Consider the following 19603-nt stretch of genomic DNA (forward strand, 5'->3'; position numbering starts at 1 on the left):
GTACTGAGAAAGGACAACACGTTGAGTTGGCCAGTAAAAAAAAATCATGACAGGCCAACACATTGACTTGGCCAGTAAAAAAAAATCATGACAGGCCAACACGTTGAGTTGGCCAGTAAAAAAAAGAGAGAAGAAGCCAACACTTTGAGTTGGCTAGTAAAAATATATATGAGAAGCGAACAGCCGATGTGTAACCATCGACTTAAGATGTTTTTTAAACAGTTACAAGTTTCAGGTTAACAGGCAGTACTAATTGTTTCTTGAGCCTATCTACTAGTTCAGGAATTCTTCTATGGCGTGGATGGCTTCTGTACGGACGGTATCTGCTCGTGCTATGTTTGCTTCGTCATCCTTGCCATCGCCTATTACTATCTGCCGACTCAAGGTGCTTATCTCTGCAAACTCTACTTGTATCTGCTCGGCTATTTCCTGGGTTTCTTGTTTGGAGTTTGCAATGGAAGCTTCTTCGGCCTGGATGAGTTCCTTGGTGGTGCGGACTTTTTCTTCGAGTTCCACCAGTTCTTTCTTCAGGAGGTCGAGTCGGTTCATGTTGGCAGACACGTCAGCTTTGATATCTAGAGTTGCCTTCTTCTGGTTGAGGGCCTTGCACTTTTGGGTAATGTCAGCTTTCAGAGAAGCTTGAGAGCGACGTGTTTCCATCCTTTGTTGTGCTTTATTCACTTCTATCCGAAAGAATGGAAGATTGCAGGCTGGCCAGTGCTTGATTTGCAATGGCTCCGGGAGTTGGGATTCTATTTGCTCGAAGATGTTCTTTATCTTGCTGGAATTATCAATCAGAGCAGTGATCGGAGCAGATAGTAGATCATTGATGAGTTGAAGCTGATGTGCTAAGTTAGCCGATTGCTGCAAAGATGATGTCTCTGCTCCAGTAACAGTCAGACCCATTGATGCCGGGTCAAAGGAAAGCAAACCTGAAATATCAAAGCCCTATGGACATATCTGGAGTTAGAGCAAGATGCATTTATGGAGCTATCAGCTGGTTCAGAATTGGTTTTGTAATGTTACTTGTTCTGAAGAAGAAGTGTTGGGCAGTTCAGGAGCAATCGTCCTGTTAGAGCTTGTGTTGACATCAAGAACATCGACTGTATCGGTTTGTTCCTCGTTTGCATCCTTCAGTGCATCAGGAGTTGCGGCCATCTCGTGTTGTTCCAGGCTTTCTACATTGGGGATTTCTTCAGCTGCGTCCTGGAAATAGAATTACAGTCAACCAGAGTACATATGTATGAAATAAAGAAGAAGTTTTAGAAAAATGAGTTACCTGGTTGGTGTTGGACTCTGATGGACTCGGAGGAGCTGGTGCTGGTTTCTTGATCACTCGTCTCGTGATCATCTTCCTTTACTTGGTCAAGACTCGGGGGGCAACGCTTGTAGAAGTTTGTCTTCGTTTGGAAGCCGACTGAAGTAAGTCTGGCTGAATAGTCATTATCACTTTCTTCATTGATAGTGATCCTTTGCAGAAGAGTACAGTAGGAGCAGTTGGAAGAAAGTGGAATGGCTCCCCGTTGCTGGTCATAGGTTCTGGACCATCTTGTTGCTGCAAATAGGGTGAGTAAGAATTAGATAAGTAGAAGGATGGATGATCTGGAAAGAGCAAAATGCATAAATTCAGTACCTCTTCCTCGGGGATTACATATTCAGGATCAATCTGTTGCAGTCGAGGACCTAGAGCTTTCCTGAATACATGTGTTTTCCACATTTCCCACCATGTGCGGAAGCCGATTGATGAGGAGGTGAAGGACAGATCGGCTGGTATTGGAATGTGGAGGTCATCAAACATGCTGTAGCATCTTGAGCTGGTGAGACCATCAGGCAGATCGGCTCTGCTCTCCACCAAGTGGTGAATATGGAAGTGGGGAGGGACCTGTCCTAGGCCAAATTGCCGAGCTGCTATGACTGGTTGGTAAGATTCATAACCTAGCTTGATAATTCTGTTAGAGGTGCTGATGCCAACAGGGAGGAAGCCAGGTCGAATCATCAAAGAATACAGATGCCGAGTACTGTCGTCATCGGCAAAATTGTCTAATCTGAAGGCAGTTGGGTTCTCAAAAGATTCAGATTCAGTGAATGAGAAATAGAGGGGATTATCTAGTCCTTTGTAGAAGATTCTGAACCAGTTTGCTGCATCTGCTGAATTCAGTTTACTGCCAGGGAGACTAAATAAAGCTTGGCCGTAGCTAGTACATCTAATTGGTTTGCCACTCTCATCAGGGAAAGAGTTCTTGGTCAGGTCTTGGAAGTTGGGAATATGGTGTTGGAAGTATAGTTGTGCCCACAACTGAATAAACCACCAAGGGCCTCCAGTTCTCAGTTTCTTGTGGTTAAGCAGGTTAGATGTCATCAAATGAAGATATCTGTAGGTTTCTCCAAGAAAAAGTTTGCCTAGGCCGGTGTGATTGCCATGGGTCAGGTGATAGGCCAAGGGAAGGTAATTCTTAGTTGGAGCTAAAGAAGGACCACAAAAAATAAAGTGCTCTAGCCAAAGATTTAAGAAGGCTGTGTGTTCCTTCTCAGTCACTGGACCTTTTGTTTTCATGTGCTAATTCATGTAAGTGCCCCAGTTTGTGCAGTTAACCTTGGAAGAAAGTTTGAAGGGGACTTCTGCCATTTTGTGAGCAGCAGGATTAGGAGAACTAATGTCTAAGCCAGTGATCATGGTGACATCCAGCAGAGTAGGAGTCATGGTTCCATGACCAAAGAAGAAACAGTTCAAAGCATTAGACCAAAAATAGCCGATGGTTTTCAGAAAATTTTCATCTTTGTCAAGTGGAGACAGTGATAAGCTAAGTGCATCGGCTATGTTCAAATCCTGCCACAAGGGCATATAAGTTTTTGCTACTCTGTTATACCATGTAATCCAGCTCTCAGGGGGATTAGGCCAGGCTCTCAAGCAGTCAGCCCAGAGGTTCAGATCGATGTTTTGACTCACAAAAGGGATCCTATTTGCTTCACAAGAGATCAAATCTATTGGGTTTTCATGGGTTTGTGGGCAAAGACAGAAATATTTTGGATTGGAGGGATGCGGCAGAAGGATGTCTAACACCTGAAGTTCAGAAATTCAGAAGTATGCATATGGTGTCATGTTTCAGAGTTAAGTGTTTCAGAGGCTTGGTAAGCTGTAGAAAACTAAAGGATTAGGCCGAATATTACCTTCAGGCCGCAGATTGCCGCATCATCGATTGCAGAGCTTGTCGTCTGAGCTGCAGAATCTGCCATGGTTCAGATCTGTTGACTTAGGGTTTGGCTGCTGAGGATTTTTATTCGAATTCCGACTGCTTGGAGAGTTCTTGCTCGAATTTGTAGAGATTGGTTTTCGAATTGCGCTCGAATTTAAGAGTTCGTCGAATTCGGTTCAAGGTGGAAGTGATACTCTACTCTTGTGCGGGTTGCTTCTAGTTTGAATTTCGTCGGCTCTTGGATATTTATAGAAGCCTGATGCGTTGCCATCGGCTTTTTGGAAAGTAAACGGATGCACGGAATTGAAGGAAATTCGATTTCATTAAAGGAAAGTTGATTACAGGGAAAGCCGATTTTACAAAGGAATTAATCCTTCGGCTTTTTTATCCTACCCCTACGATGCTACTACTACTGCTCGTAGGTACCTAGTACCTACGACGCTTGGGGCTTCGGGCCGGCGCATCCTCGCTGCCGTCGTCGACGCTGTCATCGTCGTCGCTGCTGAAGGCGCTGCTGCCGCCTTCAGACCCGGAGTCGCTCCAGCCGTCGCCGTCGCCGCTGTTCTCCTCCTCGCTGTCCTCCTCGGAAGACCCGAGGAACCGGAAGGGCTTTCCGCCCATTGGCTCGTCATCATCGGAGGGGGAGTCGATCTCCTCTTCCGAGGAGGAATCGACTCCGTCCGAAGAGGGGTCTTCTTCCTCGCCGTTCTCCGACTCCTCCTGGAACAGGAGCCGGAGGTCTTCTCCTTCAGTTTCGGGCTCGTCCTCCTCGGAGACGACCCTGAAGTCGAACTCCTCTGCATCCCAGTGCAGAGGAGCCAGCGTTTCGTACGCTGCGGTTGGGTCCCACTCCGGCGTCGGCTCCCGACTCTCTGAAATGGAGTCGATGGAAGAAGCAGGGAGGGGGGAAGAAGAAGGAGAAGAGGAGGAGGGAGAGTCTCCGAAGGAGTTGGAGTCGGAGGAGGAAGAGATCGCCATTAGTGGTGCTGAAGGATTGGGGTTTTCTGCGCTACTGGCTTTGGGAGGAAGAAGGAGTTCGCTGTGAAGAAGAGCCGATTCGGGGTGAGATTAAATAGTGAAAAGATGGAAGATGGATCGGCAGTTTCACATTCTACGAGGAGCCAGTTGCAGAGACGTTGCGTCTTCCTTGTGGTTGCAGTGTGTTTAATGAGCATTAACGGGAAGATGAAGCGACAGATTGGTTTTGGAACTATCATTGCCAAAATCAGGGGGGCATGTGTTATCGCCATAAATTAACATGATTAATTTATGGGCCGAAAGCAAGATGGGCTTAAGGTAGAAGATTTAAGAAGACTTGTAAATCGGCTCCTGCGTGAGTATCTGGGCCACATGGGCCATGTATCCTTAGATTTAGTTTAAGATTAGAAATAGAGTCCGATCGGGACAAGATTAGTTTAGATTGTTTCCCAAGTCTCCGGACTATAAATATGTACTCTATGTTATTCATGAAGGGAGAGCGTCATCACGTCTCGCAAACAACAACTCTCGGCGCACCGCCACCCCTAATCCTAGGGTTTCATCCAAGTAAGCGCCATGCTGCCCTGATCGCTTCCTGCGATCAGGGCAGTATTGTTCTTGCTTTTACCTTGGTATTACTCGTACTGAAGCGTTTTTTATGGCTAGTAGTACTAGTTATTTTGATGTTCGTAGCATGTCTTTTAGTAGATCTATTGTGATTCGTTGCTTATCATCTACGAATATCATGTTGTCTCTGTGCAGTCACGTTTCAATCTTATGCTAGTTCTTGTCGCATAGAATTAGTTGCACAGAGGCAACACCCTGCTTCTTTATGTCTAGTAGATCTAATTTGTTATGGTTTGCTCTTATCTTAAGAGTTGGCGTAATATCTGCTAGGTTAGGCCTTGCAAACGGATTGGATGATCCGGTGGTATAGTAGATGCTTTATCTTAGCCTTGATAGGGATTGTTCCGGGAATCGGCTCTTGCTAGTTCTTAGGCCTCTGTTTTGGGTTATGGTTTAGTTGTCTGTTATGTTCATTAGGCCCAGTCACGTGTAGGATGTTCCGATCTAGTAGTGAAGCTGTTACCATCGCGGATTAGATTAGTTAGATTTAATTGAAGCAGCTTTACAGTCATTCGCTTTATTCATCAATATCCGGATAGATACAGATCCAATCTGACACCGGGACTCGATCGGCTCTTTAAAGCCGATGCAAGAGTCATCCCGGGGAGCCGACCACGGCTCGGACTTACGTTTACACGTGTCTTTGTACGTAGGAAACTGTTTGGAGCACGTTCGCACTCTCCTGATCGAGTATAGGTCAGGTGGCACGCCCGGCTTTCCACGGAATCTCCGGGTGCGTGACGGAATTGCGGGCCGTCGACGAGGGAGCAGTGCCTGCCAGCGCCCCGGCGACCTCCCGGCTCTTCGTGTTGCCTGTCGCTGCTCGCCGGTGGGTTTCGACCGACAACAAAACGACCGAATATTACAAGAGAGAGCTAGAGATGAACCCATACCAGACTCTCGAGCAACTCCGGCGACTCGATGACTCCTAGACTTCTCCTAAACTCTACTAAGTCTAAAGACTATGCAAGGGATATTCGTCCAAACATGTTCCACACATCTAGAAGGAACATATAGGAAAGATTCATCTGGCGCTCATCCCTGTAGGGCGATAGACAGGGCCTGAGAGCCCCGAATACCTTCCCCGTGCAGTTTAAAGGCTATAACTCATGCTACAGGATCCAAAATCGGGAGTTCTCGATCCCGTTGAAATAGGGGCACAGAATACTACCCTGTAGGAATGAAAACTCATATAGAGTACCCTAACATATTTTTTTGAATTCATAGAAACCTAAAATTTTCATGACATATTTTCAGTACGATAGCTAAAGTTGGACCCATCAATAATCCATCGTTAAAAGTGGGCATCGTCCTTTTTTGGATAGAGAAAATCACTTACTTAAAAACATAAGAACTTCGTGCAATAGGCTAGTAATGTTTGCAAAAACAATTCCTAGAGGCCACACATTCATGGGCATCGTTGGCCCGAGTGAAAATTCGGCCCACTGAATAACAGCACTTGAGCAGCCGCGGCCCGCAGTGTGTTGAAAAAAAGGGCGGCTCAACTGTCCATTTGGCGCAGAGCTCGAGAAGAAAGGCAGCGTTTTGGAGAGGATTGGGACGGCGGACGGCGGGAGGACGAAATGGCCATTGACAAGCGCCCCAATGTTCTTGCAGCAGCACCCACAGTAGCAGGAGTGCCGATGCCAAAGCGAGCAAGATTTTTGGCGGGTATAGTCTCATATGTTGTCCTGCTAGTCGGTGCAAGGTTGGCGGCACCTGGGTGCAAAACGCAGGAACATGGCTGCCCACACAGGAGGACTTGCGACGGGGGGCTGTGAAGCGACTAGACGGTTTGGCGCAGGATTAGCATGTTCGGGCTGGTCGTGGTGTTCCATCCCGTGGAGTTGGGTAGGGAAACGGTGACCGGCGGCAACGTCTGGACGAGCGCCACCAGGAACCCTAGCACGTGAGATGGAAGAGAAGACACGGACGAAAGAAACAGACGTCGGTCTCTTCTATATTTTTCTTTCGTGAAACGGAAAGGGGGGGTTTGTGTAATCGATCGCAGTGGGTACAATTACACCCTAACTTCACGAGTCGTTTGTTTGAAACACCTGTTTGTGAAGCACCCTTTGAGGAGGTCCACAAAATCCATGGATCTAGCCCCCAGATTCGTGAATTTTCTGGATCTGGAGTTTTAGGAGCATATATATTTGGTACGGAGAATCAATATTGAATCTGAATTGTACGAAGTGAAGTGCTACCAAACAGATCCAGTCTGTGCAATAGCACATAGTTGCCCCGGTTGCTATCGTGGTGGAGTATAGTGGTTCGAGACTCGAGAGGCCATGCCTCAATCGTGGTCGTGGGACGATCGACTACATTATCGCAGCCCGTCTAATAAATCGATATGATCTCGTTGCTGCCCTTGGAAACGCGGTTTGCCCATACCGTTTGCGTGTTGACTGTGGCACTGCCTGTCGTGGTCGTCGTCATCCACGGGTTGACTCCCACCCCAGGCGCTGCCATGAGATGCTGGAACGGGTTGATCGGCGGTGCGATGTCCATCTCCCCCTCCAGCATCTTCACAACCGCGCCCATGGGCGGCCTCGCTTCCGGCTGCTGCTGCACGCACCAGAACGCCACCTTGCACATCCTCTCCACCATCTCCTTGCAGCCCTGCCTCTCCTCTTCCTCCTCCTCGCCGCCGCCGCCCTCGCCTTCGCCGGTGGCAAGCAGGTCCATGAATTCTCCGGCCTCGTATTTGGTCCACGCCAGCTTGGGGAACCACTGCTGGCTCTCGGGCGCGCCGCCGTCGAAGTTCCTCCTGCGGCCAAGGATCTCGAGCAGGAGCATGCCGAAGCTGTACACGTCGCACTTCTCCGTGACGCCGGCCATCATCCACATCTCCGGCGCGGCGTACCCGGGGGTGCCGCGCACGCCGGAGACGGACACGTGCGTGTCGGCGCGGTTCACCAGGCGCGCGAGCCCGAAGTCGGCGACCTTGGGCGTGAGCGCGGCGTCGAGGAGCACGTTCCCGGGCTTGATGTCGTAGTGCACGATCTTCTGCTGGCACTCCTCGTGGAGGTACCGGACCCCCCTGGCCACGCCGACGGCGATGTCGAGCAGCGCCGGGAGCCGCGCGGCGAGGCCCGCCGGGCCGAGGAGGTACGCGTCGAGCGCGCCGCGCTCCATGTACTCGTACACGAGCGCGCGCAGGGAGTCGTGGAAGCAGAAGCCGAAGAGCCTGACGAGGTTCACGTGGTGCGTCCGTCCGATGGTGCCCACCTCCGCCATGAACTGCTCCTCGCCGGACCTCCTGTCCAAGCTGCTGTGGAACACCTTGACGGCCACCGCGAGGCCGTTGGGGAGCGCGCCCTTGAAGACGGCGCCGAAGCCGCCGGAGCCCAGAGGGGTGGAGTAGTTGGCCGTGAATTCGGCGAGCTGGGACGGCGTGAACCTGAACGGCTTCTCGTGCCGGATCTCCCAGAGGAACTTCTCGACGGTCGCGTGGTTGATGTGGTTGTCGGGGAACAGCGGGTAGGCGGGATGCTGCGCCGCCGCGACCGCCGCGGCAGCCGCCTCCTCCCTCACCCTCTCCACGCACCGCTTGGCGATGCACCAGCATACGGCAATCTTGACGACTATCACGATGATGACGATCACTGAAAAAGAGGCCGGCGAACACGGACGAGAGACATCAGGAGGTAAGTGGTGGATATATGCAAGATAGATATATCTATCCCGGACCGGCCTGCCGGCGAGAGACGAACGCGCGCCGCAGGACACACAGCTGCTCACTCACGCACCGACGATGGCCGCGACGGCGCCGTCGCCGGGCCCCGCATCCGGCGACCCTGTTCCGGAAGTCTGCTGGAAGCTGGAGTCTTGGAAGTTGGAGCTTGGAGATGCCAGAAGGAGCCTGGAATTGGGAAGAGCCATTGGACCGAGGAAGTGATGAACTCGATGAAGGCCTTCACTAGTGTACTTTGTTATATAGCCAGACCATTTCGTATCATAAGAGATGACGTTCTGTACAGTAGAAGCTTGAAGCAACTAATAGGTAAAGAAAAATTAGACTACCTCCCTCTTTTTTTTGACGCGGTTAACTTTTTTTTCCAAAACTTCAATCATTGTTCGTGTTAATCAAAATATTTATTTAAACATATAAAAATACAATACATACTTAAATTAAGCTTAAAGATAGAACATATAACAAAAATGCATAAGAAAAGTGAGAACTAACAAAATTTTTGAATAAAACGAGTGATTAAAGCTTTTAAAAAAAGCCAATTGCGTCAAACAACCAAGAACGGAGGGACTAGTTCTAAAACTAACATAATTCTGCTTGTGTACGGTGCAACCGCGACAAAGGAAAACACAAATTGCTGGCCAAAATTTATTCAATCTTCTCTTTAAAAAGAGTAAGGGATCCTTCCTAGAAATCTAGTATTAAAAAAAATGGCTGAGATATGCATTCATGCTATCGGCTGACGCGTTTGTTACTGCAAGTCAAGTCTTCCGTGGTTGAGCGAATATCCCTTTTTTTATAGCAAACACAACTATATTAAACACGGGCAAATCGGCTGATACAAGTTCTCTCAAACAAAGGAGCTTCATTCATATACATATCACAGCCAGCCATTAGCTTTGCTCAATAGCTCGCAGCTACCTTATTACATTGTCTATTACATTGCGAGACAACACAATGAAGAGAACTCGGATTGCATGATTTCTTAGGTCCGACGCACCAAGCATCCAACAGGGTTTTTTTCTAAAATGTCAATCGCTCGTCTTATTTAAAAAATTCATAAGTTATCACTTATTTTTGTTATATGTTTTATAATTAATGTTAGTTTGACTACGTAGTGTACTTTTACGTATTTGTATAGATTTTTTGAATAAGACGAGTGCTTGAAGTTTTAAAGAAAATGGCAACCGTATCAAATAACAAAATGAAGGTAGTACAATGCATCAGTTAACCGCCAGCACTCGTGGCATTTTTTTGTCTTGAGAGGGCTCGCGGAAGTTTTCGAAATACTGCACAAATGCTGTTTTTAACACGCCAACTCAAGTGGCGAAGAATGTGCCCTGATGCCATTAGATAGAAATGCCGCTGGCTTTACCTGGATCCTACCTTGGATATGCTAAATCAGATCAGATGGCCATAAATTTGTCGTCGGTGCCGGGTCATGGAAAATACCACCGCATCCTAGGTAGACAAAGATAAATGCCTCAACACAGTCAAAACTTGAAAGTTAAAACCTACCGATTAAGTCCAATTCACCCTAGTGCATAGTGTCCAAGAGGAGGGAGAAGAAGAATAAGGGAGGAGAACAAGAGATGGAGGAGATATTGAATCGGTGTTCTTTGACCTTTGCATGTGATGTTTGCAATGTTTTTTACATTTAGAAATAAGTGGTAGTTAGTTGCCTTTTTAAATGTTACCTAGGATTTGATTAGAATGGACAGATAGTGTAGTTAGAAGATATAAGAAGCGTAGTTTTTCAGTAATTATGATTAAATCTAGGGCTTTATCATGATAGGGTTCGATATCTAGGGTTTGATTGGAATTATATATACAAATTCGATTAGCATCGTTTAGGTATTAAGGGTTATATTAATGATGTGTTGATTTTAGGATAAAATAATATATGCATGTTTGTGGGTATCATGTTAACTAGCAAAAGGGTTCATGCTTTGTGTTGGGAGAAAACAATATATCATCGTATTAGCTTAGATCCTTTTCTCATGTTTAACGACACATTCACGAATCAATGGGGATGCAGACGAGGATGAAGCAATGCTGACCTAGTTGACTAGATGGAGCATGAAGATAGAGAGGTCGATGGCATTGAAAACTAATATTCTCATGGTGATGAAGTGTATTAGGTGCTAACTCAATGTAATGTGTTTATGATCACTCAGATCTGAGAGCGAATGAAGGTGAGTTGGTGCCTTGGCATTATAGTAAGAGTGTGCTATATATCATAGCGGTTATGTAGTGAATAAAGCATGTGATATTGGTCAACTCTGCCTACAAAGGGAGTTTAGGGTTCACAACAATAGTTCAAATGTGTATGATGTGAAGTGTGTATGGTATGGTTGGCCATACAAGGGCGGAAGGTGGGATACTTTACCTGGGTCAGCTAATTGAACAACATACATGCGTGCTTGAAGAGCTAGAGACACACCACCACAACTTGATTGTTGCCTTTTGTAGCTCTGCATATATACTCTAAGATTGTAGAAGATCCTAGACACGAGCTCTTAAGTGCACTAGTCTACCGAAATGACTAGGAAGTGCTCATGTATGTCTAGGATTTTCAACCCTTCGCGATGGTGTCCATCGGTTTAGGGTTTCCTAGATAAGAGTTTGATTATAGGGACTAGGATATGCACTTTAAGAGTTTAGACATAGTACTGCTTCCTTTATAGCTCTGCATGTATAATCTAAGATTGTAGAAATCCTAGACATGTGTTTCACGACAAAGGAGGTGAAAGGTGTGGTATCATGACGACCAACATGGCTGAGTTGTAGTCATACATGGCATTATATGCCACTTTGTTGGTGATAGAATATTTGGGATTAAAACCATTTATTTAATATTCAATAAATCCCAAGGCTCATGTTTAAGTTAGGAGTTTTTATATGAGTAATTGAGAGAATAAGTGGCTGCTAACTTATGACTTGATAAGTGACTAGTAACGGCCATTTTGATGGTGGGAGTTACTAGTGACTAGTAACGGCCATTTTGATGGTCGGAGTTACTAGTAACGGTTATTTTGATGACCATGATGCATAGTGATGGCAGCCATTATGCACCACTTCATTTTCTCTCTTATGTATATACGTGAGCATACAACTCTCATTTTGAGAGAGAGAGAGCTGAATTTTGACTCCAGCTTGCTTTGCTCGTCCATTCACGGTTGTGTTGCCTCCGACACATCCCTGTCCTGATCCTCTGCGCGCACGGAGAGTTGGGAGAGCAGGCCTCCGGAACCACCGTCCGTGTTGAGACACTTGCCGGGTGTGCGGGCGATCAGGTTTTTGGGGAGCGCCGTGGCGACTGCTCGCTGATCGTTCTTCGTCCCGGTGGTCGCCGTCCCTGCGCACGTCTACGCCATCGTTCCTGCTGTGTGTCTTCACGTGGTGGTTGCTGCGTACATCGTTGTCTTCTTCCCTGCGTCCGTTCGTGTTGCTACGCACCGGCGTTGTTCGAGGGACTGCACGGCGTACTTCTTCCCGCGTCGTGCCCCGATCGACTAAACCGAACAACTCGCTATGTCGACTAGCGGGAATGGAGCAACCGATGCCTTGAGCATGGGTCCCTCCGCTGGGTACATCCTAGCAACTCTTACGATCTATTTTATTAAAAGTATCGCATTATGTTTGATGATGAGCATGTTCTTAGCTGCTGTGTCGAGTAGTTTACACGTGCACATCTATGTCGTCATAATAATCTCATGCTATTTATGGATTAAATTTAACATGAAAATGCCTAAATTCCTAACAGTTGGGACCGTGGATTTTTTTTCATCTAACGCACAACACAATACTTTCAAGAACATAACGCAGAAGCAAAGAAGGTGGTTTTGGACAATCTCCTCAGCTACGACTGAAATTCTCTGAGTACATGGAAAAAGCAAGGCTGTTAGGCATCATTAGAAACATGTGCCCTCCGAAGGCACACCACATGCTAATACAGCTGTGGCATCTTTGATCGATATGATATGCGTATCAATCCGTGTGTGGCATGCACACTTTGGTAGCAACAACACAAATGAATGCAAAAAAAAAGGCATCATTAGAAACATGGGTGTAGTTAGGCTAACCTCACCAATAACTTCTATCCCACCTTTACTTCAAACTCCACTCTATAAACAATGCAATCTACAGTGCAAAAAAAATGTTGCAGACCTATTTGCAAGCCCCTTCCTGAGGCTAGCATTAAGTAGCGAAACAAAGTGACGAAGCAGCGAAGCACAATACCATGGTGCCGTTAGTTTGGTTTCACACGGAATATTTGAATCCAGATTCCGCATGCTCTCTCCAGATATATACTACCTTACTACCTCCGTCCTTGATTTAAAATACTGTGGTCATGGATGCGGTCTGCAGACAGAGACCTCCAGGTCTCAACTGTACTGTTGACTCTTCCTCCAGGATCGAACATGGCCTGATCCGATCGAGACCTGTTTCAGGCTCCCAATTTCCAAGCAAATTCCATGCGGGGCCGTCAAGGCGCGCCATTTGGCGCCGTGCTCGATGCTCATATAGTACGTGCCGGACGGGACGAGCTTTATATTAATCTGTTGTCCTAGTCTCCTCCTCCCAGCTATACGTACGTACTAAAATAAAGCTGTCATGGATCTTGACTTGCCCACCCGATGAAAATAGCTAGTTAGATGTGCAATTTTCGGGGGCTTCGACATCTCCCGGTGCCGGAAGCTTCGTTTTCTGGAACATCGAAAAAAAATATAAACAAAAGAATTCCAGTATTTTTGAGGCCGTGGGGATCTCGAGTGAACGATGGCCCATGGACCGCATGCATCTTTGGAGCCCATAGAACACCTAGGACTCAATACGCTGTGGCCCTTTGCGCGCTAGCGCTGGGTGGTAGTTTTCGTAGGCCCAACACGTACGCTTCCAGCAGGATTGGGCGGGCCCAATGGGGGATCTATCGTCAGTCGTCACGTCCTGGGGTCCTCTTCCAGTTCTAGCAGTGTCCACTGTCCACCATGGCGCGGCGGCGTGCAATCGCATGATGGGGGGCTGAGGAGGGAACGTGTATTCCACGCGGAGACCGTGCCCGGAGGCCGCTCGCCATGGGCAACGCCTCAGCCCGGTGGAGCCTCGCCAGAGCCACCTCGGACAACCGCACCAACGGCGGCCACCCATACCAGGAGCCCTGATCTCCTGCGGATGGCCTTATTGCTAGCTGCAGCTTTGCCCCCCCTCTGCCTCTCGTAGTATCAGCAGCTAGCTAGCGTGTTGCCACCGTTCCGTTCGTCAGCTTCCAACCTTTCTTTCGTTTCTTTTCCACTTTTCCAGGGCTCACTGATGCTTGATTACAGATCAATTAATATGCTGACTTTGGTCATCAAAGTGGCCCCTGTCCGACCACTATTCTAGATGGTGGTTTGACGGGGAATTCAATTCCATTGCTCCCTCTATTCTAAATTGTAAAACGTTCTAAGCTTTGATCAGATCCATCTAATAATCCACGTATATGGTTTGTATAATGCGCCTAAATTTATCAACATCCGTAATTTAGAACGGATGGAGCTGACGTCACCTACATAATAACACATAAATTTATGAAAAAGAGAGAAGGAATGGCTAGGGGGTTTCACTTCAGCTGCCTAATATGATGCATCATAATTAAATATTGTGGATCTAGCTTATGAAACCGTAAAATGGAACTCTCCATGGATAATGACCCCACGCCCAATTCTTTTTGTAGTTGATCTTGTATCAACACCTCTTTAGTAATTAATTAGGAAGGAGGCATGTGTTTGCGACGGGCCTCTTTGGTAAGGCTTCATAGCAGTGTACCATAGGAGCTGCAGCCATAGTTAAATGAAGCCCCCCAAAACCTTTTTCTTCATTGGCTCCTTCCCTAGTGTATTTGCGAGGAGAGAGAAAATCGCTTCATATGAATAGTGAAGCTACAATGATAGTGGCGATAGGAGCCAAAGAGCCCATCGGAGCCATAGCAACGAGGCCTTAGTTCGTGGCTGCGTGTTGTTGCGATCATTACACAAAATACCTAAAAGGGCATTATATTTGATTAATTTGGTTCAATAATAAGATCTAGCTAGGTAATAATAACTAGATGATTAGGGGCTGTTTGTTTTCTTGCCACAATTAGCCACGCCACATCTGTGGCAAATTTTGACCGCATTTGGATTTACGCTAAAATTTGTCCAAACAACAGATTTTTCATTCACACGGCTTCTTTAGCATCCAAAGAACCCGTGTGAACAAAAAAAAAATTGTTGTTCGGCTAAATTTTAGCCCAAATTCAAACACGGTCAAAATTTGCCACAAGTGTGGCATGGTAAATTGTGACAAGAAACCAAACATGCCATAAGTTTTCCCATATGATGTATTTATGGTATGGCTAACTAGTATAGCTAGATCACTGCCAACTAATTATGTCAATACGAGTATGTACCAAAGAGCTAGCAATTATGGCTGAAAACAAGCTCACCCATGAACCCACATCCATTTCATTTTAGCGAGTCCACCGAAAATGCACTTGACGTGGGTTCGCCGGTAAGTCCACTTTCATCCCTATTAGCAATGCGTATATGTCCCTGAACTTTTGATCGTAAGGGTCAGAATCGGTGATTTAATATGTAGTCCTATATTCTACTACTCACGCAACAGTACACTATTAGGACTTCTTCAATGGCTAGCTATTTCACTAGCTATTTGCCTACGTGGAGGAGAGAGAGAGAGCAGCTACAACCTCCTCACTAATGATGAGTTAGTAGCTAGTCTATTTGTGGCAATCGAGGTAGTTCATGGTCCACTTGTAAGCAACTCTCTTTCCTTTCATTTGTCAATGGCGTATAGAATCTTGTGCAGAGACTATTAAAAATTTAGGACGAGTGGACCCTGCTAAATGATGTGGAATCAAATAGCTAGTGGTTGTCTATTATCATTAGAGACGCCCTTAGCCTTAAGGCCCCTCCAATGGCTAGCTATTTCACTAGCTAAATGCACTCTCTTTCCTATGTGGAAAGAAAAAAGTTAGTAGCTAGTGACAAGCTAATATACAGGACAATTCACGTATCTCAAGAAACCAAGAGTATGACGTGTGGGACCAATGACTAGTGGTAAAATAAAGTAGTGTTTTTTTTCTCTCAGCTCCACATAGCTAGCTATTTGGTACCACCGTTGGAGATGCCCTTGGTACGGTAACTAGTTAGTTGGCACTTGGCACAGACAATCCAACGCCGTGAAGCCACGTCAGATCACGAGGTGGGGCCATACGGACATCGCCGTGCATGTCTTTGGAGAAAAAAAAAACTGAAAAGGAGCCGGGTATCTGTTCTCCTGGCTTTACAGAGAGATGTGTCGGCTCCTGCCTTCTGCAAATTAAAGCTACACGAATAGGGCCGCCATCATCGTCGTCTTTCGTTCACCCCCATCCTTCCCCAGCTCCAGAGATACGGTGAGATCTTTTCCACCCCGCCGGCCGGTGACTATTCCTGGCGATTAACCGAGATCGAGCTAGCAATCTCTCTGTGAGCTCAAGGCTCGATCTGACCTCTTGATCGGATCTACTACGTGGCAACAATAGCTACCAGGCAGCTCTCCTGTGTACTCCTACATTGGCAGCTAATGGCGCTCGCTATAAATACCTCTCTACCTGCACTCAAACCCTCCAGCCACCAAGCTAAGCTAGCTAGCTTCCCATCACTAACTCACTCACTCCTTGTAGCTTGCTCATTCGAGGTTGAGGGTGCGCGTGGCATGGCTCTGCCGAGGTCTCACCAGTTCGATGGCTGCCTTGCGTGGGCTTTATTATTGCCCATGGAGGGCAACCTCAGGGGCTGTGGTAGCTCCGGCGACGATGACGATGACGACTACGACGTCGCTCCGGCTGCGTAACTAGGATGCTGACGGTATATGAGCACGCAGTAACGATCTACGCATGCATTATGCAGTGAGATGGTATAAGCGATGATGAGTACGAGTGCTGACGTTTTGATGAGGTGACGTATATTTTATGCCTCTCCGAGCTAATAATTTTACCATCTTGTACTAATATATAGCTTGCTTAGCTAGTTGCATATATATAAATAAAAGAGGCATCATGCTCATGCATGGCCGGCATGTATACGGTGGAGCAGCTAATGTAGTGGAAATAGATCAGCAGGGAGAACTGCAGCTCGCGGAGTTCATAATTTATATGGATGTATGTGCACCTTTGTTGGTGCAACATGTGATGAGTACTTGTACTTCCATTCACTATCTAGACAAAAATAAAGGAGTTCATGTTTAGTCAAGAGTGTTTATTGTTCCCTACTTCCCTTCTACTATTTGGTTTTATTTTTCTGTTCGTGTTTTGAAGAGGAAGGGGTTTACGTTATTCTATAAGATCTGATGTATATGGTCTCTTATTAGGACTTAGAGAGAAGGCGAACCAATAGGATATAGCTGAAATTACCCCAAAATTAACATTGAATTAGTGAATAATTGCAATGTGATCTGCTTGCATGCATATACCAGATAAGGAAAATATAGATCTATTAACCCGAGGCCATGCGTCTTGCTCATCCTTACTAAATTGTTTGATAATCTCTAAAGCATCACTTATTATGGGACATAGGGAATGTCTATTGCAAGAAGATATCGAATGTTGTGGCCTAGAGGTTACAAAAGAAAGAGGTTAGCATGTTCATTAACAAAAGGAGTCTCAATTTTCTCTCAATCCCTTATAATTGGGGGACAAACTTCAACTGCCTCTACCGGAGAATATTATTTATCATATATGCAGGTTTATATTTTATTGATGCACATAATAAACATACAACTTACCAAATGGGTCTCACACATCTGTCAGGCCTACTTTTGAGAGGCGTTGTTTTATTTGACTCATCTCATATTTTCCATGATCGACATATATTATTAGTTCAACAAATAGAGCTTAATTTTGGTTTTTGTTTATCTCAAGCATCCAAAGAACTATATTTCACCACCATATATAATTGCTGGAATTTTCATGACACTTTAATTGGCCAAACCACCTAATGTAAACTTTTAATATTTTGACCCTCATTACTAAAAAAAATATAGTTTAGAAACGTAAGAATCATATGAATAGATTTATTGTTGAAAACCATTTTCATAATACAATGCTTATTAAATATTGTATGGCTTAACGTGGGTACCAATTGAAGAAGTGATGGTTAAGTTGATTAATAAACTTAGATGTGTTTTATATGTATTTTACTTGTTGATTAGAGTCGTTGATGTGAGGGCCCTTAATTACTTTTAGAAGATTTAATACATTGCCCTTCATTCGCAAAAAAAAATGGTATAGATATATTCAATTATAAAAGAAGTGACCAAATAATTATAAACTTGAAGACAATAAAAGGTCAACATGTTTGTGCCCAGCGGTGGGAGTATTAGGTTAACCAAACAATTTTATCTTGTGTCAGGACTCAAGTTTAATTAGCACGCAGCTTATGTGGTCCTTTACGTATAGACACAGAAGAAAGAACACAAGTCATCGACAGAACTGCCAGCATGCATGACAACATGTTTCGTTTAGGGTCGTTACGACCTGAGAGAAAACGTGCCTGCCTCAGCTTATCAAACTGAGGTCAAAAAATCCATTACGCAGCAGCTCAATATCTTGCGTCATGCAAAGTTGTTTCAGCTGCAAGAAGGTGAGCTAAATAACCAACCACCTCGCGCGAACAGCCACCTGTTCATGCTATGGACTGGAAGTTCACCAACCATGCATCCTAGTCCCAGGTTGGCGATCAGCAGTGCTCGGCTTCGGAAGCTATAAAATGCCCGGCAAGGACCCATGTCTTTGCATCTCCAGCGAACGTCTTCAGTTTCTAGCTATTTCCTGATCGAGCACTGCTGTGCTGCTAGTAGATACTAGCTAGTAATCTATAAGCAGCATACCCACGGTACGGTCATCCATGGCTTCGGCTTCGGCTCTCTTCGCCACGACGGCGCTCGTCATGGCGGTCATGTTCGCTGGCAGCAGCAAGTGCGATGCCGCGCGCCAACTCGCCTTCCTGTCCATTCGCTTGTTGGGGACTCGACTCGGTGGGACCCCTAAAGACGGCCGTCGGCGGATACAACCACATATTTGTGGCGATCGACAAGTTCACAAAATGGATCGAAGTCAAGCCAGTGACAGCCACTACAGCAGCCAAGGCAGCCGAGTTCATCGAGGAGATATCGCACCGATTTGGGGTGCCTAACCGGATCATCACATATCTGGGTACTTTGTTCACGGGCTCCGAGTTCTGGGACTACTGCCAAGAAAGCTGCATCGACGTCTACTACGCCTCCGGTGCAATGGCCAAGTCAAAAGGGACAACGGCTTGATCCTCCAGGGGCTCAAGGCCAGAATTTTCGATCTGATCGAAAAGTATGGTGCAAAGTGGCTCCAAGAACTACCCAGAGTAGTTTGGGGGCTCCGCACACAGAGAAGCCGGGCTATCGGCTATTCGCCATTCTTCATGGTATACGGTTCTGAAGCAGTCTTGCCATCGGACATAGCTTTTGGTGCTCCGCGCATCCAGAACTACGACGAAAACAAAGCCAAAGCGACTCGATGCACCGACATTGACTCGGCAGAGGAGCATCGCCTGACGGCCTCCATGCAGCATGCGAGATATGAGCAGCAGCTCCGGTGCTATCATGATCGCAACGTCCACGAGGGCGACTTCAACGTCGGCGACCTGGTTCTACGACGAATCCAGTCGACCACTGGCGCTCACAAGCTGTCCTCCCCATGGGAAGGCCCCTTTGTAGTCAGTGGGATAGTGGTTCCTAGAACCTACCACCTACAGAGGCCAGATGGTACAGATGTGGGCAACCCATGGAATATCGTGCACCTGCGCCGCTTCTATCCGTAGAAGCATAGAAAATGCAAAGCTATGTACCCATCTACTCATTTAATAAAGTTTGTCGCGTTTTATACATCACACTCTGCTTATTCTCGTTCTTTACCGAGTCGTTTTCAATATGCTCAGGGGCTGTGTCTCGGCCACCCAGCCAGCCCCCACTCGGAGTCCGACAGGAACAACCCGGTTCGCTCTTACTGAACATAGCCGAGTACGTTCAGGAACCACTCTGTGTCACCCTAACTAAC

The 19603-nt window shown here is 46.4% G+C and overlaps 1 protein-coding gene across 1 annotated transcript; it reads right to left on the reverse strand.

The window, feature by feature from the left end:
• Positions 1-6868: 6868 nt before the first annotated feature.
• LOC120672161 (G-type lectin S-receptor-like serine/threonine-protein kinase SD2-5) lies at positions 6869-8709 on the reverse strand. The gene is made up of 2 exons (XM_039952453.1): positions 8552-8709; positions 6869-8407 (listed from the first exon to the last, which is right to left on the reverse strand). The coding sequence occupies exons 1-2, from the start codon at positions 8682-8684 to the stop codon at positions 7140-7142; spliced, it is 1401 nt and encodes a 466-aa protein (XP_039808387.1). The 5' UTR covers positions 8685-8709; the 3' UTR covers positions 6869-7139.
• Between the last annotated feature and the right edge of the window lie 10894 nt (positions 8710-19603).

The sequence above is a fragment of the Panicum virgatum genome, chromosome 5N, assembly GCF_016808335.1.
Source record: "Panicum virgatum strain AP13 chromosome 5N, P.virgatum_v5, whole genome shotgun sequence".
Lineage (NCBI taxonomy): Eukaryota > Viridiplantae > Streptophyta > Magnoliopsida > Poales > Poaceae > Panicum > Panicum virgatum.

What these genes read in the sequence shown, in the direction of transcription:
- LOC120672161 (XM_039952453.1), bottom strand. Translation starts at nt 8,684, where the DNA reads ATGGCTCTTCCCAATTCCAGGCTCCTTCTGGCATCTCCAAGCTCCAAC. An exon ending in CGCCGTCGCGGCCATCGTCG is followed by an intron (nt 8,408 to 8,551) that starts GTGCGTGAGTGA and finishes CCTCTTTTTCAG; the next exon opens with TGATCGTCATCATCGTGATA.